The sequence below is a fragment of the Paroedura picta genome, chromosome 2, assembly GCF_049243985.1.
Source record: "Paroedura picta isolate Pp20150507F chromosome 2, Ppicta_v3.0, whole genome shotgun sequence".
Classification (NCBI taxonomy): Eukaryota; Metazoa; Chordata; class Lepidosauria; order Squamata; family Gekkonidae; genus Paroedura; species Paroedura picta.
In genome coordinates, this window is record NC_135370.1 from 101507014 (window position 1) to 101533594 (window position 26581).

Consider the following 26581-nt stretch of genomic DNA (forward strand, 5'->3'; position numbering starts at 1 on the left):
AGTCTGATGAAACACCACTGACAACAACACTTTGAGTGCGGTTCTCTAACCAATTCCCTATCCACCTAACTATCTGAAAATCCAGATTGCAGTCCTTCAACTTATCCATCAGAACATCACGGGGAACCTTATCAAAAACTTTACTAAAATCCAAGTAAACAACATCAACCGAATTTCCACGATCCAGCAAACCTGTCACTTGGTCAAAAAAGGAAACCAGGTTGGTCTGACAGGACCTGTTGGAGACAAATCCATGCTGACTTCCTTGGATCACGAATTTGTCCTCCAGATGTTTGCAGATCGCTCCCTTTAATATCTGCTCCATTATCTTCCCCACAACAGGGGTCAGACTCACTGGTCTGTAGTTTCCCGGGTCATCCTTCCTCCCTTTTTGAAGATCAGAATAACATTTGCTCTCTTCCAGTCCTCTGGGACATCTCCAGTTCTTAAAGAGGTCCCGAAGATGATGGACAAGGGTTCTGCAAGTTCTCTGGAAAGTTCTTTGAGCACTCTCAGGTACATTTCATCCGGCCCAGGGGATTTGATCTCATCCAGTGCATTTAAATGCCTCTCGACAACCTCTCTATCCATGTCAACCTGCCACCCAAACACTATCCCTTGGCTACTGCCATCTCTAGATGTGCCTAAACCCTTTGACCTGTGGGAAGAAACTGATGTAAAATAGGCGCTAAGCCTTTCTGCTTTCTCTGCATCTTCCATTAGAGTTTGTCCATCCACACCCAACAGTGGGCCTATTGCCTTCTTTACTTTACATTTGCTCCTCACATAACTGAAAAATCTTTTCTTGTTACAATGGGCTTCCCTGGCCAATATTAGGTCACTCTCAGCTTTGGCCTTTCTGATGATTGATCTACAGTGCCTAGTAACCTGTAGGTACTCTTCTTTAGAGCTCTATCCTTCCCTCCATTTCCTGAACATTTTCCTTTTCTCTCTTAATTCCTCTTGAAGTTCTCTGTTCGTCCAAATAGGCTTCTTAGAGCTCCTGCAGTGTTTTCGTCTTTCTGGGATAGTCATTGATTGAGCATGGAATAGCTCTTGTTTGAGTAGCGCCCACCCTTCACATGCTCCCTTCCCTTCCAACATTCTCGTCCATGGTATGACACTCATCATGTCTCTGAGTTTATTAAAGTTTGCCCTACGAAAATCCAACATCCGCGTCTGGCTACAAGCTTCCTTGGCTCCCCATCTCAAAAGGAATTCTATGAGGACATGGTCACTTCCCCCTAGGGTCCCCACCTCCTTCACCTTGTCCACCAACTCTTGCCTGTTGGTCAGTATTAAGTCCAGTATGGCTGAACCTCTTGTGGGTTCATCTACCATTTGATAAATGAAATTGTCAGCCAGGCAGGTCAGAAAGTTGCATGACTGAGGATGTTTCACAGAGTTAGTTTCCAAGCACACATATGGGAAATTGAAGTCACCCATGATGACAAGGTCCTGCCGCTTGGTTATTTTCTCAAGCTGCTCACAAGTCTCTAACCATTACACCAAGGTGGCTAAGATATGAAATGCCTGGTCTAGTGATGTGTCCATATAGATCTGTTCCTGTACATGTGAGGGCAATTCTTCCAAAGTCCTGTTAAGTTTTTTTTTTTTTGTATTTCTGTATTCTGTATTTTTTTGTATTTCTGAATGAGATCTGAAGGTAGCTGTTTGCCTCCTGGATGTAGGATAATTACTCCAATAAGACAATCACTCCTAAATTTTCATCTTCTTTAATTAATTTGTTATATGATGAACTGTGCTGATAGCAACTTGTGGACACCTTGCAAACTAAACTGTCAGTTGATCAGGTGATCTCTATCTCCCACATACATACTGGTCAGCTCAATTATGGGAACAAATTGCACAGATCAGCCAATAAATGGTGCCATTTATTTGTGATTCTCTTTTTAAAAACAAGCAGAAAAATATAACAGATTGAAAAATAACTTTAGGGGAAAGTTTCTCACCCTCTCTCAAAAAATATTTTAGTCATGATTAACATGAATTCCGTTGCTGGTTAACAATTTAAAAAGGCCATCTGTGAAGCAATGTAACAAAACATATTGTACAATATTTCAGTTTTTCACTTCACATTTAAGATGACCTTTGCCCAATAATTACTTGCTCTTTTTCAGTGTTATGATCAACAGCTTGTAATTCTATTCAGAACCTTATTTTTGAATGGGTTTTACTTCGTCACAGATGATTTTATATAATTACAACTCGCCATCTAATTACTGTTTGTAATGGCCCTTTTTATCCTACAGTTAACTTGTATTTTCTTTTCTTTTCTTTTCTTTTCTTTTCTTTTTCTTTTTCTTTTCTTTCTTTTTTTTGCTTAGAAAGGACTTACTGTTTGCCTTACACAGTTCCCTATACACAGTTATTTTAAATCCAGACTAACAACATTTAGTGAGAATTCAGAACTTTGGGATTTGAGCAAGAAATTTTGGTCCTGAGCTTGAGGTCTATAATTTTGAAGAATGTGGCCTCATGAATACATTCAATGACTACATACCCACAACTATCATGTCTGCATACTACCAGTGCATGTAGGTACAATCTCTATACTGCTGCTTTATGGTGTACAGGTTGTGATCAACATCTATGTACAAAAGCCCACATGCATTTATTATGGTCAACGCAGGCCTATCAATATATATTTATGTACCAAGTTAAAACGTTCTTGTTTACCCAGACGTTTGGTTGTTTTTAAATACATATATATATTGTGCTGGTCTGTTTTAGTTGTCGATGCTTCACAAATATATGCCTTTTATTGAATACTAGCAGAAAAAAAGCCTTTTGTGGGGAAAATACTATGAGCTCCGCCCCCCCCCCCACGCGACCTGGACGGTTGCCACCAAGCCTTGGGCTGCTCAGGGTTGGGAGTGAGCATTGGCAGGGCCTCCCTGGCTTCCCCCCAAAACCTGTGCGGGCACCAATGAGGCCTGGCAAGGCCAGGGCAGGGCTGCTTGGAATAGGGGTGAGTGTTGGCGGGGCATCCCTGGCTTTCCCCCCAACCCATGAGGACGCTGCTGAAGCACTGACCTCTGTGGGGCTGGCCGGCTGGTTTGCAGCCCTGCCTCTCCTGCCAGCCTGGCCACCCACCCAGATACTTGTGAGGCCAGCTCACTTGACTGCTGGCTTATTGTGCAAGTGGAAAGGGAAGGGGGTAAGTGATCTCCCCAAGGGTCAATCAGGTAGCAGATGTATTGGCAGCATATGTTTGGGCATTATTCTACTTGAAAGATTTTCAATGATTTAAAAAAAGTTCATTGAGGATGTTACTTGTAAGCTAATTTGAAACCCGTTAAATAGAGAATACGGATTTGTTTTCCAAGTGAGTTTATTAGGCTTAGGTGATGTTAGGGCACAGAGGTTCTGAAATAACAGCCCATTTGATAAGTCAAGGGCTCTGGATTGGGCAGGGGTGATATAAATATTAGGAGACTCAAAGTACATTCTGTTTACTGTGCTCAGCCACTAAACCTCCAAGCTCAAACATCAGAAGGAATCCATACTGAATTTTCCAATAGAAGGAGAGAATGTTATGATGAGCTGTAGCTTTTCTACCCCCAAACCTTGTTCAGGGGTGGAATTCTCCCTTTACCTATGAACTCTGGTATGTGACATGACATAATTCGTTTGAGAGTTTCCACACTTAGCTCCACTACATAGCTGCTCGTTACAAAGATGCAGAAACTGTCAAAATGATACCATATGTAGAAATGTATTAGATATTACTGGGGAGAGGGGGAGGAGAAGATTTTGCTTGCTGATTTCTCATCTTGCAACATTCTGCATTCTAAGTTACAGAGACTTTTACAAATAATTTGGCATGCGTAAAGTCAGAGGGAATTTTTTTTCACAGGGAAACTCCTAGACAACGACTTCACAGTAACAGTCTCATTTGATAAAGGCTCCTGTTTAGTTTGGCATAATGTGTTATTCCAGCTCTGACAACATTCATGCAAGACTTCAGTGAGAAGAAAATGTGTGAGCCCCAGAATTATTCCTGAAAAAGTGCTCTCTTTTGTTAGAATTCTGTGCCTCAGAGAACTGAAGCCGGCAGATTAGTGACAAACATGAGAATATACATACGTACCCATAATGGGAACCACAAAATACATTTAGTAACATTTATGTAATAACGTTTAGGATAAAAGAAATCTGCTACCCTTCAAGAGAGTCTATGCCCCAGGCCATAATTCCTGCTGTTCAAATGCAGATTTCTACAATCATGCCATGAATGAAAAGGGAAAAAAATGTTTTAAAACGAAAGATGGAAACCTCATGGGTAGCCACTCTGTCAAAAATGTCAAAACAAACATAATTACATTTTTAAAAACACATATTTCTGAGATGGCTGGAAAAGTACTTACTTTGGCTCTCTGTGGGAGGTTCATCATGGTGTCAGCCTTGAAGTCATTTTTATTCTTCCTGCAGAGAACAGCTGTGATGATGATGATGATTACTGTAACCACAGCAATGGGAGCCAATACCGCTGCAATTATCCATAGATTGTTGGGTGGATTTTTCACCACAGCTATATGTATATATACAGAGAGAGAGAGAGAGAAATATGAAACTGCCTTATAGGTATGTCAAATTTATTTATTTGAAAGTTTTCTATGTCACTTTTCCACCCATTTCAGAGACCTGAAGGAGGCAAACATTTCAAATATTTAAAAGAATTTAAAACATATCATTGTTTTAAGAATAATAATTATTTTAAATGCTTTGTAATATATATTTAATACAATTTAATAAAACGTATAACACCGTATAAACATGTTAAACTATAATCTTAAAACCGCCCGCGGCGCCGACTAAATAATTCGGTAAGGGCAGAGTAGGAGGAGTTAGGGTGCTCAGTCCGTGATGAGGAAGGGTGTTGATTGGCCCCTTCCTCCAGACTGGCAATCGGAGAGCCCAATCGGCAGGTGCGAAGCGCCTGCCGATTGGGCCCTCCGATTGCTTGCCCGCCGCCAAGGGAGCAATACAGCGCGGCTCACAGTTGCTCCCTGGCCGGCGGCAAGTCCCCAGCAGCCGCGCGCAGGGGGGCTCCCTGGCCTAGCGCCCGCTGTATTTTTAGTACAGCGGGCTTGATTACTAGTTAAAATATAAACACATAAAACATAAACATGGAGAACAACTAATAAATGGTAGTAATAAAGGGAATACCAAACTAAGACCTAAAAAAGTTTTCACTCACTGGCAGATGCCATGGTGGGAAGTGTTGTCATGTCACATCTGACTTACGGTGACCCTTGGTTCTTATATGCCGCTTTTCCCTACCTGAAGGAGCCTCAAAGCAGCTTACAGTCGCCTTCCGTTTCCTCTCCCCACCACAGACACCCTGTGAGATGGGTGAGGCTGAGAGAACCCTGATATTACTTCTTGGTCAGAACAGCTTTATCAGTGCTGCGGTGAACCCAATGTCACCCAGCTGGCTGCATGTGGAGTAGCGGGGAATCAAACCCAGCTCACCAGATTAGAAGATGGCACTCCTAACCACTACACCAAGCTGGCTTTCTGTACAACTGTACGACTGTGGTTTTTACTCACTTCTACATATGTAAAATATGCAACTGTAGCTATAGCTTCACATGGTAAAATTTAAATGTGGTGTTTTGCACCAAAAGATGGATATTTGATTCAATGCTGTGGCAAGCCCAAGGTCACCCAGCTGGCTGCATGTGGGGAGTGCAGAATCGAACCTGGCATGCCAAATTAGAAGTCCGCACTCCTAACCACTACACCAAACTGGTTCTCTACAAGAGTAGATACTCTACAAGAGTAGATAGGTAGATTCATATGTGGGAAGGCAGTTATATGGTCTCTATAACACATTCCAGTCAGACATTCTATACCAACTGTAGCTTCCAGACAGTCTTCAAGGGAAGCCCCACATAGACTGCATTACAGTCATCTAATCTACATGTTACCTAGATAAGATTGTAATATTTTGCTCTTTTCTGAGGCCCCTTATATGTGACACCTGTAAAGGCACCTCTCTGAAGTCTTCTGGAGTAATTTGTGTTACACTGCCTCCTTCCCTTTCTTTTTACTGCCACCAGTAGTAAAACTGGTAGTAAAACTATTCTTTCAACCCAAAGAATAGGATGGCTTATCTATATGTGCAAGAGTAACTGAATGGTCAGCGTGTAGGGATGGTTTTTCTCCTACCAATATTAATAGTGTCAAGATTGTTTCAGCTTGGTATCATTCATCCATTTCAAAACTGTCTCCAATGCCTATTCATGGTTAACATTCCTTCCCTAAGATCTGCTAGAAACATGAGATAAATATAAAAGCCACATGTATTGGTGGCAACTTGAATCTCTAGATCAGTGGTCCCCAACCTTTTTATCACCGGGGACCGGTCAACGATTGACAATTTTACTGAGGCCCGGGGGGAAGGTAGTCTTTTGCTAAGGGATGCCACTGCCTGAGCCCCTGCTCCACTTGCTTTCCCATCGGCGCCCCTGACTTCCCGCCACCCACTGGGGGGTGCTGCCAGCAGCAGCTGCGCAGTGCCACGTTGAGGGGGAGCCCCAGCCATGGCGGCCACTGGAGAGCGCCAAAGGTGAGCCAGTGGCAGAGTGGCAGTCATCTGAGGAGAAACTCTAGTGAGAGTACTGGCGTTTCAATTGATCCACACAGTGTCTAGTCAACTAGGGCAGTCATTTGGCAGAGAGAATTTGGGTAGACAGGTTTTTGCTCCCAAATTAAGTCAAAGTGTGAGGTGAAACCTTCTATGGAAGAGAAGGTGGAACTCTGCTTTGTTGGTGAGGGAAAATCAGAATCATGTTTCCTAAAATGTTTCCTGTATGTGAAAAGGCTCCAGTTATCCCAGGAGACAGTGGACTACTGGTTCATCCAGGAAGTGAGAAAGTAGTGGTTCAAGTTAATAGTACCTACTTTCTAGGAACCAGGGAGAGTTTGGGGGAACTCTATAAAAGGCAAAGTTCCAAGAAAAATAAACATGTTCTGGGATAAAGAAACCTTTTAATGTGAAAAAGAATTCATACTATCTGAAAGAGAAGCCTGTAAACATCTGAAAAGCCTCTAACCAATAATTAGATTCTAAAAATTATTGATTTGTAAAAAGTAAAATAATTCTTCAATCCTAGCATCCCTCTTTGTAAATAGTCTTTTATTTGTTGGCTTATAAAAATGCCTCAGTGCATTCTGACTAAGGGTTCTTAGTGAAAAGACTGCTCTGCTCCTTTCCAGACACTCCCACGGCTAAACAAAACCAAAAAGAATGAACAGTGGGACAGCAAGCTTCATTGTGGAAGGAAAATTTACCTCAGTGGTAGGGAAAGGTATAGAGAGTTATCTGTCATACATACTCTCCTCAGAAATTCTCCTTATGGGCTGAAGGTAAAACATTAAGTGCAACTGTGATGGACAGGTTAGGTTCTGCCACTCCTAAGAATCAGTGGGAGCTGATGGAATTTTGGAGAGTGAAACAGCCATTTGGAGTCTAAGTTGGCTGAAGGAGAAACAGTGGGATTGAGCCAGTATACAGCATGACAGCAGTCTGCCACTGACTGAGAGAAAGCCAGCTTGTAATGAAGAATCCCAAATACCTGAATTGAACTATAGCTCAAAAGCTTAGATATAAAGAACCTTTGTAATTGTTCCTGATTCACTCCGATGTTGTGTTTAAACTATAAATAAAAATTAACTCTTGTTCATTTAAACCAGTGGTTCCCAACCCCCGGTCCGGGGACCGGGACCGGTCCATGGATCAATCAGTTCCAGGCTGCGGCTCCACCTCGTCCTCCGCCCCGGCTACTGCCTCGGGGGCTGCCCTGTCACTCTGCTGCTGACTCACCTTTGGTGCTCTCCAGCAGCCGCCACGGCTGGGGCTCCCCCTCAGCATGGCACTGAGCAGCTGCTGCTGGCAGCGCCCCCCAGCAGGTGGTGGGAAGTCAGGGGTGCCGGCGGGAAAGCAAGTGGAACAGGGGCTCAGGCGGCAGCAACGACGTCCCTCAGCAAAAGAGCCTCAGTAAAATTGTCAAGCGTTGACCAGTCCCCAGTGATAAAAAGGTTGGGGACCATTGATTTAAACCATAGGCTGGATATGTGTGTTTGTGTTTTTGCATCTGTGTGTGTGCATGTGTGTGTGTACAACCAACATGAATAAATGGTGGCAGAGTGTGACTGAAGCAGTGTTCCAGTCCCGATCCTGTGTAGTGCCTGAGTGAGGGGACTTGTATTGTTAAAGGGGACTTGTATTGTCCCCATGATTGAGAGGGAGGGCATGGTATGTGAAAAGGTCAGAGATCTCTATACTTTTTAAAACAGCCAAGATCGGTGGCAAAATGTGACTGCCTAACCGTCTGTAGTCTGTACCTTTGTGAGAGAAGTTATGTAGGAAAGCAATACAAAAGATGTGATAAGACCATGGGGAACTAGAGGATGATTTCAAATTTCTGGTTCTTAAAGTATTTCAAGCCCAACAAATTTAATAATGTGGACATGAAGAGAGTTTTACTACAAGAGGCAATCATGATTTTCAAGCTTCAAACACTGGTTCCCCATGGTCTTAACATATCTTTAAATTTATCATGTTTTGTTTAGGTTGTTTGGAGTAGAAGTTATCAGAGCCAATATGTGTGTACTAAGAAAATAATAATTTATAATTTTTGTAGATTTTAACTGCATTCAGTGCTTTGTAAACATAATGTAACTGATGTGACCATGTATGATAAGAAGGTTGAGTTTGCTATATGATTTTAAGACTTTTGTAATTAGGGTGGTGTACTTTAAGTTTTCTTTGCCAATCTCCTTGAAGGATACTACAAAATAGGTTTGTTAGGTCAGTTCAATTAATGACTGGAGCACAAATGCATGCTACGGCAAGTAAGACTCCTAAGGTTGTGTTTATTGATAAAGATTCCTTTTGTGGAACAACTCACAACATTAGGTAATTGGAGAGTATTGCTTTCCTGTTTTTGGTGTCCCATCTTTTTGTATTTGTTTCTATCTATCTGTTTGTAATTGTTACACTGTATGTTTTAGATCTTGTTTGTAGAAGAATTTGAAACAGAGACCCACTCCGGAAACTCTGTTTTACATGGATATCAGAATAAAAGAAAGAAGACATTTACACATTTCTCTGCATGAACTTTATTTCATGTTGATGTTTATAGCCAACACAGGTTCTTGTTTTGAACCATGAACTAGACATAAGTTGTTGCTATCTTTGGAGATAATTAAAATTGATGTTCTAATACTTTAATATAATTTTAATAATTATATACCACAAATAATTTCTTATTGTATCTATTAATAATGCATGTAATTTCATTTTTGGCATAGCTACCTAAAAGCAAGTTGTACAAGATATTCTTCAAGAAAATGTAGCATAAATAGTAATATCAGCATGACCAGTTGTGACAGATCAGCATATGTATATGTAGCATATGTAGTATAGCTACTTCTATGAATGGAAAGTGCAAGGTACTTATGGAAATAGAACTTCCCTTTCACTTTTGCCTTCCTGTAGCAGCTCCATGAAAAGATCCAAGGGTTACAAGACACCCGTCCTCAACAAAACCATGATAGTATAGAGATCTGCCATGATGAAAAAGAATCTGGCAAAATTGCCCTTTTACCTGCTTTTGTCAGTGAAGCTTCTGTTAGTGCAAGAAACTTAACTGGCACAAAAAGAATGGCTGGTGTGATTTCACCTCGGTCATTCCACTCTTTACAATGCTTTTTGGTCATGAAAATCCCCAATCATCATCAAAGCCTTTTCACAGGTTCATAGGTATTGGCTAGAAGAGGGGAAGGATATGTTTTCACAAGTAATGTGTACCATTCCACCCACTGTCTACTGGTTAAACTGTCTTATACAATGGTCCACAGAATGAATACAGTATTTGCTGGCATATAAGACTACTTTCCCCCCCTGAAAAACATGCCTCCAAGTGGGGGGGGGGGGTCGTCCTATACACTGGGCGCACTTCAGTTGGGATAGACATAGCTGCCCATAGTGGCCCATAGTACTGTAATGTAATGTAACAAACTCTATATTTTGAGTGGAAATGTTGGGGGGGGGGTCGTCTTATACACCCAGTTGTCTTATACGCCCGCAAATACGGTATATTTAGTCTATTAGATTTCCTTATTCTACAGATGTACAAACACTGCTGAAGACCTCAACCTGGCTGCAAATGTTCTTAAAGAACTAAGATCTGATTTAATTCACTATTTTTAAAGAACAGTTAATTGTTGGGAAGCATAACTGTGTACTTGCCCACCTAGGGCCCCTCCCCTTACCACCCAGTCCGCCCATCATTGGCCATTGGGGAGGGGGGGTCAACATGAGTATATATGGTCATATCACCTAATAAATGTTTAACAAATTCTAAGAATAAATTAAAAATTAATTAACTCCCACCCATTCAAGGAACCTTTCCAGGACTGTCAAGAAACCCCAGTGTTTCACAAAATCCTGATTGAGAAAGTCTGAAATCAGTAATTGAATATTGTAAAACATGGAGCTGTCCTTGAAGTCAACTTAGAAACTCCATTTGGTATAGAATTCTGCAGCTCAATAATTATAAAGAGTTTGGTGGAATATACATATTACCCCCATTCTGAAGTCAATCTGTCAGTTTTACCCATCAGTTACAAAATCCAATATAAGGTACTGACTATGACCGTTTATGCACTGGAGGTTTCATGCCAGGCTGCAGGCTGGAGTTTTAGTTGTGGCAGGTTGCCCCACCTCTTCCTGCACCCACACAGGGGAGCATTTAGCCTGGTGCACCTCATCCGCCCCCAGTTTGTGCTCCTGCACAGGAGCTGGGGCAGTGAAGTTCCCAGTGCATAAATGGTCTATCACATACAAGTTCCCAGTGCATAAATGGTCTATCACATACAAATCCCTTTGTGGTCTTGGACCTGCATATATCTTATCCTGTGCTCTGCAATAACAGCCTCTTTCACCTGAGTAAAACCTTCTGAAAATGCCACCCACCAAGTGGGTAAGGTCAATAAGTGCCCAAGTGTATATTTTCCATTATGGCTACCACACGGAAGCCAGTGACCAGAGGACAGCTGGGAACAGAGTTCAGAAAGGCCCTGCCAGGACCAACAGACTCACATGGCTGATGCCTCCAGGCTCAACAACATCAGAGCTGGGAGTGCAAACCAGTGCAAAATGGCGGAGGCTACAGCGGTCTGAGCCATCCAGGACTGGGGAAGGCATGCCACTCTGGGAATATCACCCAAACCATCTCCCCCTTGCCCTGTGCACTGGAATTACCTGGAACTCCTCGGATGACTCAACCCCAGAGCTGCAACAGCCTGGGGTGAAGGAAGGCTACCATTTGCCAAGAGCCGAGAAAACAGCAGGCAATAAATCTAATCATCATCATCATCACCTTATGGAATGATTTGCCTGGGGAGTTCAGAAAGGTTCCCACACTGTTTGTCATTCTACCAAGCATGTAAAACAAAGCTGTTCAGGAGGTATTTTTATAAAGATAATAGGGAGATATTATATGGAATGGTTCAGAAAGGCACTTTATAAAGGGAACAAGACAGTGGACTATACTGTGGTGTCTGTATTATATATTGCTCTCTTACTACATTATCTTCTGCTGTAATTCCATGTTCTGTATACATAGATATACCATGTCCAACACTTCTTGCATTGTTTCACATTTTATAATCCTAATCCTATTGTACCGCCTTTAGTCTCAGTATGAAAAATGGATTACCAATAAAACAAACAAATAAATATGAAGGAAAAATGTACCTAAACCCAGTTTATTTCTAGACATGCATATAATTCCATTATTTTTTCTTGCACTGAGAATCATGGGTTGAATATTAAACAAGGATTTAATCCAGGTTTATTTCTTGTTTAATAGGGGGAAGCTAATCCCATGCTTGCATTTGTGTACTACATGTAATTGAAGGTTGTGTTGAAACTTAATTCTTAGTGCAAACAGGGAGAGGTAATAGTGCACATGAGCTCAACTTAAGTCAAATCTATATAAAAAATTTCCTTCACTGAAATTAGTGTGACATCTGAATGCAGCCACAGCATGCTTGCAAGAGAACATGTATTGCTACAGTATGATCACCAATTTTGGTATCATTTTCATAGGTGACAAATGTATGTGCCACAGAAATAAATATTCATGAATTATGTATACTCTATCCAACTGATTCCAATTACAAAAATTCTTTTAAGATATCTGTAAGAAATCTAGTTATACAGGAGAGCAGGACAATACAGGCGTCTTTTGAATTCTTTGCTTTGGATTAAAAAAAGGGGGGGAACCATGTAAAGTCAATGAAAAAACTTAGCCATGTCTTCTTGCTCTTTTGTAGTATATCCCTTTTTATTTTTGCAAATATACAATTATTTCCAGCAATTAGTTTCTCAAGCCTTGGCTTCTTCAGCTGAAAAATAAAGTAGCATTTTACTCAACATAAATTCATAATATACATTAATATTTAATACATTAATATTACATCTGTACACCACCCGTGGTGCCGCGGACGCCACAGACTAAATAAAAGAGTAAGCCGTTCCGGGGCGGGATGTGTCCGGGATGAGGAAGGGTCCGGATTGGACCCTTCCTCATGACAGACAATCGGAGGGACCAATTGGCAGGCGCTTCGCGCTTGCCAATTGGTCCCTCTGATTCCCAGCCCCAGCAACTGCCAGCCGCGTGCAGCACGGCTCGCAGTTGCTCCCGACTTGGTGGGGGGTGGGCCGGCCAGACTTCTCCCGGCCTGCGGAGCGCCCTCGCCGCGTCGCTCCGCGGCCCAGGAGAAGCCTGGAAACAGCTTCGGGTGGGGGGGTGCCGGGCAGCCTTCTCCCGGGCTGAGGAGTGCCCTCGCCACGTCATAGATGCGGCGACGGCGCTCCGCGGCCCGGGAGAAGCCTGGAAACAGCTTCGGGTGGGGGGGCGCCGGGCAGCCTTCTCCCGGGCCGAGGAGTGCCCTCGCCGTGTCATAGACACGGCGAGGGCGCTCTGCGGCCCGGGAGAAGGCTGGAGAGAGCTTCGGGTGGGGGGTGCGCCGGGCAGCAGGCCGCCGCCCGAGGGAACCCCCGGCAGTCGCGCGGAGCGCGGCTGCCGGGGCCTCCCTGCCCGGCGTCTTGATGCAGCGAGAGGCGCTTTGCAGGAATCCAGCCAATCCAGACGAAAGACCAGGACTGCAGCCAAAAGACCAGGACTCGCCAGCCGCTCGCCAGCCGCAAAGGTAGTCCCCCCCCATATCCACTCTCACTCCTGGGGGCTGCTAGCGCCCATTGCATTTTTTCGTGCAATGGGCTTTTTGGCTAGTATTAACATAAAACGGTAATGACTGGGGAAGACACTGGCAAACCACCCTGTATTGAGTCTGCCAAGAAAATGCTAGAGGGCGTCACCCCAAGGGTCAGACATGACTCGGTGCTTGCACAGGGGATACTTTTATTAACACAAAATAATTGCTGGAAAGTATTGAACTGGAAAGAATTGCAGATTTCCAAAAATAGAAAAGGGATATACTACGATAGAGCAAGAAGACGTGGCTAAGTTTTTTCATAGACCTTACATGGGTTTTTTGCTCTGGATATTGCCTTGGCATGCAAGAAGCAATGTTACTTTATATCAAATTTTCAGTTCCTCTCCTCAAGGCCGAAGAGCCAATTTATGTTGGAAATTATTCCAGCTGAATATTATTACTTATTAGATATAATAAAAATACATGAGGAAAACATGGCTGACTAACAAAAATATCAGATGTAACATATATAAACCTCATGTAACATATTGATGTGTTGAATGATAAACAATCATTACATCCATTCTTTTAAAAGGGAGTGATAGCATAAAAAAGGATTCTTACGATCAGCTTGTATTTGAACAACGTATCCCAGGGTCAAGGCCATCCGTTGTGAATCAACAGTGGTCAGAATTTTGGCAGCAGTTGTGCCCAGCAAAGGTTTCCCATTGTATAAAGTGTAATAGGTCAATTCAGCAGGCTCCTTGGGACCTGGAATTCGCTGCATTTTTACCATCTTATTAAAGAGGGAAAAACAGAAAAATACACAAAGGAATATCATGTTTATATAATGTTAATAAGTTCACTTCTGTGCCACAAGATACAGAATTAGTATGCAAATGGATTAGTAAATTAAGTCTACATTGCCAATTAAAATTCAGTGTATATAGATATGCAAAGAGAAAATATTCTGTGTAGAGGCAAATAAATATCATTTAATTTCAGAGATTTGCATAACTCAATCTCTCTCACACATGTTGGAGGTGTCCTGTTCCTCCCTCCCCTGAAACCTTGTTCAGAGTTGAAACAGGTTCAGTCATGAACATCTCACCCATCTAGTACTAGCCAACAACTATTTTGAGAAGATTAAAAAACTTACAAAGCTAAAGATGAGAGGAAAAGGAAAGGAGAAAAAAATCAATTATGGTTAACTTATTTCACACTATCAGTGTGACAAAACAACAGAGAAATGTAAAACCTTTGGGATGCAGAATATCCCTGCAGAGTATGATGTGATTTTAAAATATATTATTATTTGAAAACTAAGATAAAAAAAACTTCAGTGGATCACAGTACAGATAAAACTTTAGCTCATTCTCTCTCTGATCAACAGCACACTCTCTTCTATTCCACCCTAAAGAAGGGTAAAGCATTTTGAATACAGGATATACTAGTTTCTTTATTAAAAATTGAATCACCATAATTTGTTCCAATTTTCCCTTCTCACAGTATCCTTCAATGCAGTTTCTAGATATACATTGTTTTTAAACAATGACAGTTAAAGCAGATGATTTTTCCCCTTGCTGTTATCAGCTACCTGCACAGTGTAGCTGCCGACTGTAGTCGCCCGTTTAAATCGTCTTCCTTGTTGATGGGACATCATGAATAGTGGGGCTAAACGCCGCTCCATTAGTCTGGCAAAACTCTGATTATTCAACCCCAGCAAAGTAATTTCGACCCCCTGTATAACTGAGAATAGGGGAAAAATCTGTTGAAAGGCATTAAGTACATATTAATTTACGTGCTGCAGGTGTAGGCTGTAAACATGAAGAAACAAATTAGATCTCAAATCCAGACACATTTTTAGAAGATGGATCACAGTATACCTTCAGCATATATATGCAGCCTTTCTTGAAATTGCTGTGGAAGCAACTTTTGCTAGGGTAGCTTTTTCCATGGCTGAATTACTCCTACAGCTGTACATTTCTTCTAATATTTCATTCAAATATGACACTCAGTTGAAAAGCCTTTTTCATTGTTGTTGTTGCAGTCTTCCTTTTCTTTCTAACGTCTTAAATACCTGAATTGTTAACTGTGATCTAAACTGTGATCTTTATCTAAACTAAGTTCCACAATTATTATTCTCTTCTGAGAAATGTAGTAAGCATTTTCAGTATTCATAAATACACACATGTATACATTGTGGATGGGAGACAAAATCTCCTCCTACACTATAGCATTTGAGTCAGCAGTTAAATCCAAAACAGCCTGAAGCCCAGGATTTGCTGTGGGGACTCCTCAAGGGCCATTGGACCTACTACATTAATACAAGAATGATACTAAATAGGAAACAGCAAAAGCATAAAAATTGGGAGATTTTCTAGAAAAGTAAGAATTCACAAAGGGCAGGAAACCTCTAGAGAACAACTGGAAAAGTAGGGCTCCTTGAGTTCTGGACAGGAAGTCATAAGAGCACAGGAAAACGCTGAACCTGAAAATAAGATTTGAAGATGTATTTATGCGGGAGACTTCTTTGTACTGGCAAAGTAGAATGAATCAGAATGTTAAAAACAGCTTTAATTTGGGAGACTGGACAGTGATCTCTGTGGAAGCAATCTTAGCCTAGACAGAAGTGGAGCCATATTAGTCTGTAATAAGAAAACAACAAAAGAATACAGTGGCACTTTAAAGATGAACAATATTGATTCCAGCATAAATTTCATGTGATGAAGTGAGTTCTAACTCACAAAAGCTTAGTCTTTTAAGGTGTTACTGGATTTGTTAACATTTTCCAAGCAGAGCAACTGCTACAAATGTATTAAATTTTATTTATTAAAATATTTTTAGCCTGTCAGAATCCTATATTCACATGCTTTTGCCATGAGCTATATTCATATGCTTTTGGCCAATGTAACTCCATTTTGTATGTTAGTTAGTAGTAGCTTTGCTTAGGCTAGTTATATCATTGAAGAGAGGGTGGGGATGCGAGGATGGTGCCTGGTGCCTCAGCCATTCCATCAGGAAGGACAGGCTGTAAAGAAGCTTTTATTCTATTTTATGTTCTGCTTCAGTTATTATTTCACCTACACTGACCGATGCCCAGAATAGGGGGGATGGCTATATTAGGTCACTGCCTTTGCCATTGCCATATATGTAACTGTTTAAACTGTTTTATGGGGATTTTAAATTGTATGGATGCTTCTATTGTGTTAACCGCCGTGAACCAGTTATGGCAACGATGGTATACAAATCAAATTGATGATGATGATGATGATGATGATGGTGATGATAAACAACCAGCCTGTACCTAAACACCCAGCAATCTCCATGGCCTTGGAGCCCAGGCCCAGTGGCAGCATCTGGCACTAAGCTTTGTTTTGCCATGTAGAGGTTGGGAACTGGTGTTTTTCGTGCCCAAAGGGGAGTAAGGGAGATGTGTAGATATAGTGGAATCTGCTTAGGGGTGCTTTAGTCTTTGCAAGAATTTAGAGATGTTCTTTAGATTTCCTAAATAAAGATGTTTTCTTCAACACAGTCTGATTATTGGGAATATTGGAAACCTCAAACCTTTCTTTGTAGTCCAAACCAAGGAGCTTGGATTTCCATTACCTATAAACTATATTATTATTATTTATCATATTATACAGTTACACAAAGGAAGTATATAATAATATAAAATATATAGCCGCTACAATGGTTGTGCAGACAGGTTGGGCAATCCCCCTAATACTAATATCTAAGTTTTCAATTCACTCCATTGCCACTGGGGAGAGTACCAAGAACTCTGTCACATCTCCCTGGAAAGTAAACCTCATACTCCTGTGAGAGATGGAAGATGGCTTGGCAGCCTGCACCACAATCATATTCATGCCCTGATATTTTTCCACATTTAAATAACAGGCCTGTACAACTGTCAAAGCCTGTTCATATTCTATTAGCTGACTTCCATACTTTATGAGGAAAGGTGGAGGGAGTTAGTCTGTTTAGCCTGGAGAGAAGACTGCTAAGAGGTGATATGATAACCATCTTCAAATACCTGAAGGGCTGTCATAGAGAAGATGGAGCAGAGTTGTTTTCTGTTGCCCCAGAGAGGCAGACAGTTGATGGGTTGAAATTAATTGAAAAGAATTTTTGACTAAACAGCAGAAGTTCCTGACAGAGCAGTTCCTCAGTGGAACAGGCTTCCTCAGGAGGTGGTGGGTTCTCCTTCTTTGGAAGTTTTTAAACAAAGGCTAGATAGTCATCTGACACAAATCCTGATTTTATGAAGTGGCAGATTATGAGGGGATAGGCAGGAAGGGATGTGCCTGTGGTTGGCTTTTGTGGCCCTCCCTTACCTTGCATACCCAGAGATTTGCTGATTACCATTATGGGATGGTAGGTGAATTCTCCCCAGGCCAAGCTAAATTCTGGAGATTATTGGTGGGGATGATCACTTGGGCATGAAATTGGGGTCACTGTAGGTAGGCAGATAGTTGTGAGTTCCTTCATTGTGCAGGGAGTTGGAACAGATGACCCTGGAGGTACCTTCCAATTCTATGATTCTATTTTATGATTACAAGTCAAATTCTGTGGGCATCTCATTGGTGTGTATATCAGGTAATGGATACTGGGTGAAACAGATTTCATCCATGTTTGCCAACATTGATTCCCTAGATCAAAATGTTGTGACTGCTGGATTTTTGTAGACCTTATGGCTGGGTGTTGTGACTTTAGTCAGGATAGGCTTCGGCCATGTCTTGTTATAGCTTCATGACATATTTTCATCAGTTAATATGCTATTTGTTAAAGCAGTGGTCCCCAACCTTTTTATCACCGGGGACCGGTCAATGCTTGACAATTTTACTGAGGCCCGGTGTGTGGGGGGGATTCTGAGGGACGTCGCTGTCGGTGCCTGAGCCCCTGCTCCACTTGCTTTCCCGCTGGCGCCCCTGACTTCCCGTTGCCTGCTGGGGGGCGCTGCCAGCAGTAGCTGTGCAGTGCCGTGCCAAGGGGGAGCCCCAGCCATGGCAGCCACTGGAGAGCACCAAAGGTGAGCCAGAGGCAGAGTGGCAGAGCAGCTCCTGAGGCAGCAGCCAGGGAGGACAAGGAGGAACCGCGGCCCGGTACCGACTGATCCACGGACCGGCACCGGTCCCCAGACCGGGGGTTGGGGACCACTGTGTTAAAGCATCATTCTCACTTATGTTGCACAGAGTTTTTCTTCAAAGTAATACAACTAAAAAATCAGATTTGTGAAGACACCCTTATTTTTTTCCTGCTCAGCATAGTACATCTAACAGAATTACTTCCCTAGGGCATTTCTAATACCTTCCTTTGTTGTCAGAATGCCCTTTCCCAATTTCACACTTTCAAACTAACTTTATTATTAAATTATGTTCTGCCAATATTATGTTTGCAGGCACTATCAGGAAGATAAGCCTTAAAAAACTAAATTCAACAGTCAGCTCTTCATTACAAGGTTCACTATGACCCCAGGTATTAACAACAGGAACTTTTGCCACAACATTAAAATTCACATTGTCCATTCGTTACACATTCACAACTTTCTCCTATGTGATAACTTCAGGTTATCAACAGTATTTAGGGGAGCTTCAACTGTAAATTAAATGAATTCAAATATTCACATAAGTTTATTGTATCCATAGAGCATCATTTTAGAAAAATATACAAAGCACTAGAAAGACATTGTACAGAAACAGACAAACCAAGGAAAACAAGAAGAATATGTATAGAAATAACAGTTTAAATAACATGTTATTCAAAAACAACCTACTAATTTTGGATCCTTAAAAATACAAATATTTACCTGTTACCACCCAATAGTCTCTGGTTGTTTCTGAAATATCAAGGTTTGGGTATTCCAAAGCTTTGAAATAAAAAAAAAAGAGAGGAAATGTTATCCTATAATAATTACTTGCCAAGCTTAAATAAAAATCTAAAACCAATATTTATCACCCTGAAGTATCACCCTGAAGTTATCCATAGGATGTGGCTTCATCAATATGAACTTACATGGATTTACTCTCCTGTTTATATTGTATGGTAGATTAGGGCTGATTCTGCACTAACTTTGTTTATTCCGGTGTGGATCCTGCTGAATTCAGATTGATTTGAACAAGGGTCTTCCTCTATCCTCCTCGCCTGCCCATTGAAACAGAAAGTGTTCTGTGGAAGCTCAGAATGGGGGGGGGGGGGGAAGCCAAGAGCAGCAGGAGTCTCTTTTCTTGAACAGGAGTGGGGGGAGAGGATTCAAGACAGCAGAGGAGGCGGGGGGGGCAGGGAACCAAGGGGAAAATCTCTGCTGAGAGAAGTTAGGGCTTCTGGAGCACAGTCAATTTAAGGCAGTGGTTCTCAAACTTCCTAATGCCGCAACCCTTTAATACAATTCCTCATGTTGTGTTGACCCCCAACCATAAAATTATGCAAGTGTTCTTTCACAAAAATTAAACTAAAACTGCCCAATGGCATAAAGATCCATTGTTCATGATTGTATATAAATTGTTTTTTTTTCCCCCCGGGTTTCCTCAGGAGGCACAAGGCTGCAAGTTAATTTGGAAAGAGAAGGGAGCTGCACATTTACTCATGGCGGTTTTTGAAATATCAAGGCTTATATCCATTCCAGGATATCATGGGGAAAAGGTAGGGTCACCACAAATCATTCATGCTTGTTGCAGAGGAAAAATTTAAAGTGCCCAAAATTAAAATGCAAATCAAATCCAGTGTAGATGGGAGGCATTCATTCAAACTGGGACTGGGTAAAAAGCCCCGTGCAGACTACACCCAGGAGGATGAAGTCCAACAAGCAAATCTACCTGGAGTCAACAAACTAATCCAGAGGAAGGAAAGGGAACAGAGCATGTGGCAAAAGTTCTTCCCTGATGTTAACTTTGCAGATTCACACCAAACAAGTAGCTAAAGTTTTGGTAAATTGTATGATCACAGAGAATATAATAAAAATTACAAAAGGAATGAGACAAGGCTGTCTTCTTTCACCACTTATGTTTAACTTGGTCCTGGAAATTTTGGCTACCAAAATAAGACTCAGTCCAGAAATACCAGGCCTTAAACTGGATGAAGGTATGGTGATCATCACAACTAAACCAGACTGGTAAATACAAAAACTGATTAACTGTTTATATGATTTTGAACATGTATCTGGGTACAAGATAAATAAAAATAAGATCAAAATTTTTCTTCAAGGAGGGACCTCTAAAATGAAAGAATATATTGCCTACATGACAAGCTGTGAAATAAATCCAAATAAGGTAAAATACTTTGGAATAGACATCAAAAAAGATCTAAAGAATATTTTTCATAAAAACTATGGAATGATATGGCTGAAAATTCAAACAGGCCTGCAGAGATGATCAAAATTAAATTTCTGGTCTGCAATAATATCAATGGTAAAGATGAACATTTTACCAAGGCTAAATTTTTTGTTTCAAGTTGAAGGATAAAGTTCTGAAGAAATGGCAAAGCCAAGGCAACAAGTCTGGAAAAACAAGAGACCTGGGGTTGCTTTTAAAGTTTTACAAGGTGATAAGAAGCGAGGAGGACTGGATAACAGACCAAATGAAGAGAGGGCTGAAATTGTAAAATGCTGGATTTACTCTGGGCCTTTATAATTTACAATGGACTAATCTCAAGAAAGAGCCTCTTGTGGCGCAGAGTGGTAAGGCAGCCTTTGCCCATGAGGCCGGGAGTTCAATCGCAGCAGCCGGCTCAAGGCTGACTCAGCCTTCCATCCTCCCGAGGCCGGTAAAATGAGTACCCAGCTGGCTGGGGGGGTAAATGGTAATGACTGGGGAAGGCACTGGCAAACCACCCCGTATTGAGTCTGCCATGAAAACGCTAGAGGGCATCACCCCAAAGGTCAGACATGACTCGGTGCTTGCACAGGGGATACCTTTACCTTTACCTAATCTCAATAAATCAGTTTTATATGACATACTAGGGGCAAAGCCCGTTGTCTCCAAGAATACAACGGGCGCTAGAGCTTGGCAGTGGGAAGAGGAAGGGGAGGAGCTGTCCAGTCTGTAAGGGCATGGGGTTGAATGGGTGTGTTGTGTGGGAGGTTGTGGTGGCATGGTGGCAAATGAGGGCATGGGTGTGGAGATATGGGTGTCAAGAACCTGTGGTGTGGAATGTTCGTTGATTGTGGGAGAGGACTGACCTTTGGGAATTGTGGCATAGTGGATACAGATGCGCTTTCCAGAGCCATGTCCTCAGATATGTGAAGGGAAAATCAGACTGGAGACTCTTCTTAGGGGAAGATTACATGGCAACCAATTCCCCCGAGTTCTGCGTCATTTCCCTCCTTGTGTGAATTAGGCCACATTCACCGAAATGCCCCTCTGCCCTAATACACATAGGGTAGTCACAGTACACAGATGTCCACCCTGTTCCTTCTGTCTCCCATATTTTCACTGTTGGTAAAATGTTATGTGCCCACATGCTTCTTTCATGGTTGCTCCTTAGAAGAATGGATTTTTGTACCCTATTGCTTACTACCCAAAGGAGTCTCAAAGCGGTTTACAAACACCTTTTCCATTTGTCTCTCCACAATAGTCAACCTGTGAGGTATGTAGGGTTGTGAGAGATCTGAGAGAACTGGGAATGGGCCACAGTGACCCAGCAGGCCTCAGGTGTCTCAAAGCATTTTCCAATCATCTTCCCCTTCTCTCCCCATAGCAGACTCCATAGCAGGTGGGGTAGCGAGCCTCACAGGGAAGCTGGCAACCCTAAGAGGAAGACTGTCTGTGCACAGCAGTCTTGACCTTAGTAAGGTTTTTAATACTGTTTTTTTTTATTTGCCAGGCCAAGGTTATTTGCCAGTTACTATTTCAGTTACGATGTGTCTCCAGACATGTACTTGTTCTCTATTTAGTTTCAGGCTGTAAATATTTATTTAGATCTTCCTGCACTTTCCAGACTCACAGGACTGATGCTGGTCTGCCTGTCTGCGCCCCAGAATACAAACAGTTGCTGATAAGGGCTGGCCATAATCCATAGGCCAGGAGGGACACTCCTGCACCACTCCCTACCAACTGCAGGCAAAAATGGCTCATTTGAAGGCTGGACTCTGAGGCATTGTACGATTTTGAAGTCACACCTCCAAACCTCCAGGAATATTTCCAACCCAGGGGTAGCCAACCTACAGGTGTGGGCTGGAGAGCTCCTGGAATTACAGCTCACCTGCAGAGTATAAAGATCAGTTCCCCAGGCAGAGAGAGCTACTTTGGACAGGGTTGTGTTAGAGAAGAAACATTTAAGGCTTCCCATACAGGTTGTTGTTGAATTGAAAGACTTGAGGCCTACTGCACAGGGTTGTTGTGCAGATGAAACAGGAGCCAGCTTCCTCCTTAGAATAATGCTGTGCAGTGCCCTCAAATCTGCAGAGATTCGCAAAGAATTAAGAGACATGGCTTGGCTGTGTCTAACCCCCGGCCAGAGCAGTATTTTAAGTGAGAAGGGGCTTTTCTGTGGCCTCCCTGTCAGGCAACTGTTTGGCAGAAGGGGAAAGTCCCCCCCCTTAAAAGGAAGGCCCTCAGGCTCCCCTGCGTTGCTCTTGGAAAGGCCTCCCTCCCCTCAGTCAGGGCCTGTCAGGGGCTCCTTCGCAGCAGGCCTAAAGGGGGGGGGGGCTCCTGCCAGCTCTGTCAGGGTTCTGAGGCAATTTACAGTTGGACATGGCAGTTAGGACAGCCTTGGGGCGAAAAGGGCTGGCACAGCCTCTGTTCTCATCCCCCTTGGCAGCCCTATTGACCTCCTCTCCCTGCGGTGGTCAGGAGCAGACTGGCAGCCAGACTGGGCTGGGTGAATGGAATTTTGGTCTGTCCTGGTGAGGGGCCAATAGGAAGTAACTTTGCACACCTCCCCATTGGCTGCTTGGCCCTGGATGGACACTCGGAGGGCCCAGTCAGGAGCCGCTTCGCGGCTCCTGATTGGGCCCTCTGAGTCTTTATCCTGGACAGGGCCCGCCCTAACTCCTCCCCAGGTGGCCTTACTCTTTTATTTAATAGGACCCTGTCCTATTTAAAGATATGGAGAAATGGATTATTGAGGATATGGAAGAAATATAAACTGAAGATCAGTCAAGGGATTTCACCTTTGAAAATTTTGACAGAAGCATACCCAGGCATAATATAGCAAAAAAACCTGTGGATTTATTACAAATTCAAGATTTGATCAATGCAAATGGAAAATTAAAGACCAGGCTTCAACTAAAATATGAAGGCAAAATAATAGATTGGTTTACTCATATGCAATTTGCTTCATGTCTAAAAGAAGTGGTTTTTCCTGCTATGTGTTTTTACCGCCATCTTGGGGTTTTATTTGGATGTTTTATTGTTTTATAGAGGTTTTAGATTAAGGTGACCAGGTTTTAACAGTGGTAAAGCGGGACACCATTGACCAGGGGGGTTCTTGATTAAAAATGTGGTCTATATGGAGCAACAAAAAATTTCATAGAACGCATAGAACACAAAAATAATATTGTAATATATAGATTTTTAATTTCAATTTGTCAGGTGTCCCCAAATGTCCCTCCAAAAGTGGGACAATCTGGTCACCTTATTTTAGATTTATGTAAACTACCACAAGCCAGTTGTTCCAGGAGTTGTGGCCTTAAAATTCATAAATAAATAAATAAACAAACAAACAAACAATAAATAAATAAATAAATAAATAAAAGAGTCAGGAGCGCTTGTTAGAGAACAAACATAATTTAAGAAAGAAATTCTACAAAGCAAACCACACCTTTTGGGTCAAATATATAGATATTTACTGAAATTAGATACTGATGCAGAGCAAGTGAAGATGTGCATGATTAAATAGATGCAAATCTTCAGAGTGACTATGTCATTTGATGAGCGGGAATACCTTTGGTGTAAAAATGTAAAGATGACAAAGTGCAAGCTATTACAAGAAAGCTGGTATAAAATGTTTTATAGATGGTATTTAACACCTAAAGTAATTAGTAGAATCTCAAGTCAATCTGATGGTATGTGTTGGAGATACCATGGAGATGATTTGGAGATGTCCTTTTAAAATATGTGGCGGTCCTGTAAACTTATTTAAAAGTTTTGGATAAAAATGCATGATAATTCACAGACCATTTTTAATTTTAAGTTTCCTTTAGACCCCAAACTATGTTATTTTCCTATAGATTTGACAAAACAACCTAGAGAATTCTTCTTCCATGCAACCATTGCTGCCAGGTTCCAAATCACATCAAGGTGGAAACAAGAATTTCCTAATATGGACCTATGGACTGGAAACATCAAGGAACTTGCAGTAATGGCAAAGTTGACTAATCTAATCAAAAGAAGACCACCAGAAGAATTTCAAAACTGTTGGGACTGCTATATGAGCCTTTTGTAGCCTTTCTATAAGTCTTTCTTGAATAAGAATATAGACAGACACATACATACATACATACATACATACACACATACACACATACACACATAAAAGGTAAAGGTAAAGGTAAAGGTAAAGGTTTCCCCTGTGCAAGCACCGAGTCATGTCTGACCCTTGGGGTGACGCCCTCTAGCGTTTTCATGGCAGACTCAATATGGGGTGGTTTGCCAGTGCCTTCCCCAGTCATTACCGTTTACCCCCCCAGCAAGCTGGGTACTCATTTTACCGACCTCGGAAGGATGGAAGGCTGAGTCAACCTTGAGCCGGCTGCTGGGATTGAACTCCCAGCCTCATGGGCAAAGCTTTCAGACGGCTGCCTTACCACTCTGCGCCACAAGAGGCTCTTACATACACACATACACACATACATATACATACATGAAACGGATCATAGGTATTGCATTTTCTGCAATTCATTTAACCAAACTTTAACTGCACATTTCTACCACAACTCATAAAGAGTCTGAATGAGCCATTCCCAACCTACCAGGAAATGATGCATTTGGAAAATGCTTTCAGTATTTACCTGATAAATAAAATTAATACAGGGCTATATTAAAGGCCTGCAAACAATTATTCCAGACAAATATTTACAGAAGAGAAATCGTAAACACTGTATGCTCTGCTGGTTTGACAAGTAGCATAGCAAAGTCTCCAGATATTTCCCAATCCAGAGCTGGCAACATGAACAGCAGCAATACTACCACTGTCCACCAAGCACTTAGACTTTCCAATGTACTATTAATTTCATGGTTGACAACTACAAAAATAGCTGTCAAGTAATTTAAAAATAAACATGTCTTTTCCTTGAAAAGACCATGACAAAATTACAAAGCCAATTAATTAGCTTGAAAATCAACCACTATAATAATTCAGAACAGCCCAAGATTCATCAAAATGTTGAAAATGCCTGAGCAGTTTTCTCATTTTATCCAGGGACAGTGGCATGGGTTTTCCATAATCTGTTGATGAGCAGCCTGTTGAGAAGAGGAACCTTCATGCAACCAGCTCACATACAGTGTATCTCAGGGCTTAATCCTGATAGCTGAATCAAACTAGCAGCACCTGAGTTCCACATGGACTGAGTTTATGTTCCTTCCCTTGAAGTTATCTAATTTAGGCAGACCAAGAAATATTCCTGGAAGGAGAGGAAGCATGGAAGATGTTACTGGCCTGCTAGCAACAACACAATAGCATCTGGAATCTATATTCTTCTGTCATTTACAGCTACTTATTCTGGGTGATGGGAATATTCTTCTTCATTTACAGCTACTGATTCTGAGAGCTAGATTGGTGTAGTGGTTAGGACTTTATCCTGACAAGAATGCAGCCACAGACAAGAATGCAGCCTCCAGTCAGACCTTGGCCAACTGCAACCATCTTATCTCCAGGCACAGAGAGCAGGAGCGATGTACATAGATTGGCTTAATGTGTTTTAAAACTTAAATTAATTGTTCTGGTTTTTAATTTATTGTGTAAGCTGCCCCAAGACCATGAGAGGAGGGGTAGCAGACAGACAGACAGACAGACAGACAGAGAAATGCTACCCTTTTGAAGGCTTACCTTCAGCAATGGTGAGAGGTGGGTAGGTGAGATAGAATCCTACTAGTTCTGCTGAAAGATGATTAAGCAGATGGCTTGATACAGTACCATTAAGAACAGTGCTTTCATTTCTCACCACATAAAACAGAGTGACAGCCTGAGAAACCTTAGATGTGTTCAGAATCTGAAACAAAAGTGAACAAACAGTGGGTAGCTTCATTTAAAATTATTGCTTTTCTGCATATATTATTACATTTGCACAAAAGACAAAGAAAATGTTAATCATGCTGTCATTGTAAAACACACATGCTCGTGGGTACTGTAACTCCTTGGTTAGAATATCCAGCTTTGTTACAGG

The 26581-nt window shown here is 41.8% G+C and overlaps 1 protein-coding gene across 4 annotated transcripts in view; it reads right to left on the reverse strand.

The window, feature by feature from the left end:
• The window catches only part of KIAA1549L (KIAA1549 like), a 221903-nt gene that overhangs the window by 101744 nt on the left and 93578 nt on the right, over window positions 1-26581 (reverse strand). For all 4 annotated transcript variants that reach the window (XM_077321898.1, XM_077321902.1, XM_077321900.1 and 1 more), the window contains exons 7-11: window positions 26245-26407; window positions 19070-19129; window positions 14858-15009; window positions 13885-14056; window positions 4392-4555 (exon numbers count right to left, since the gene is read on the reverse strand). In XM_077321898.1, the coding sequence (XP_077178013.1) occupies window positions 4392-4555; window positions 13885-14056; window positions 14858-15009; window positions 19070-19129; window positions 26245-26407 (711 nt within the window). The remainder of the gene's footprint in view (window positions 1-4391; window positions 4556-13884; window positions 14057-14857; window positions 15010-19069; window positions 19130-26244; window positions 26408-26581) is intronic.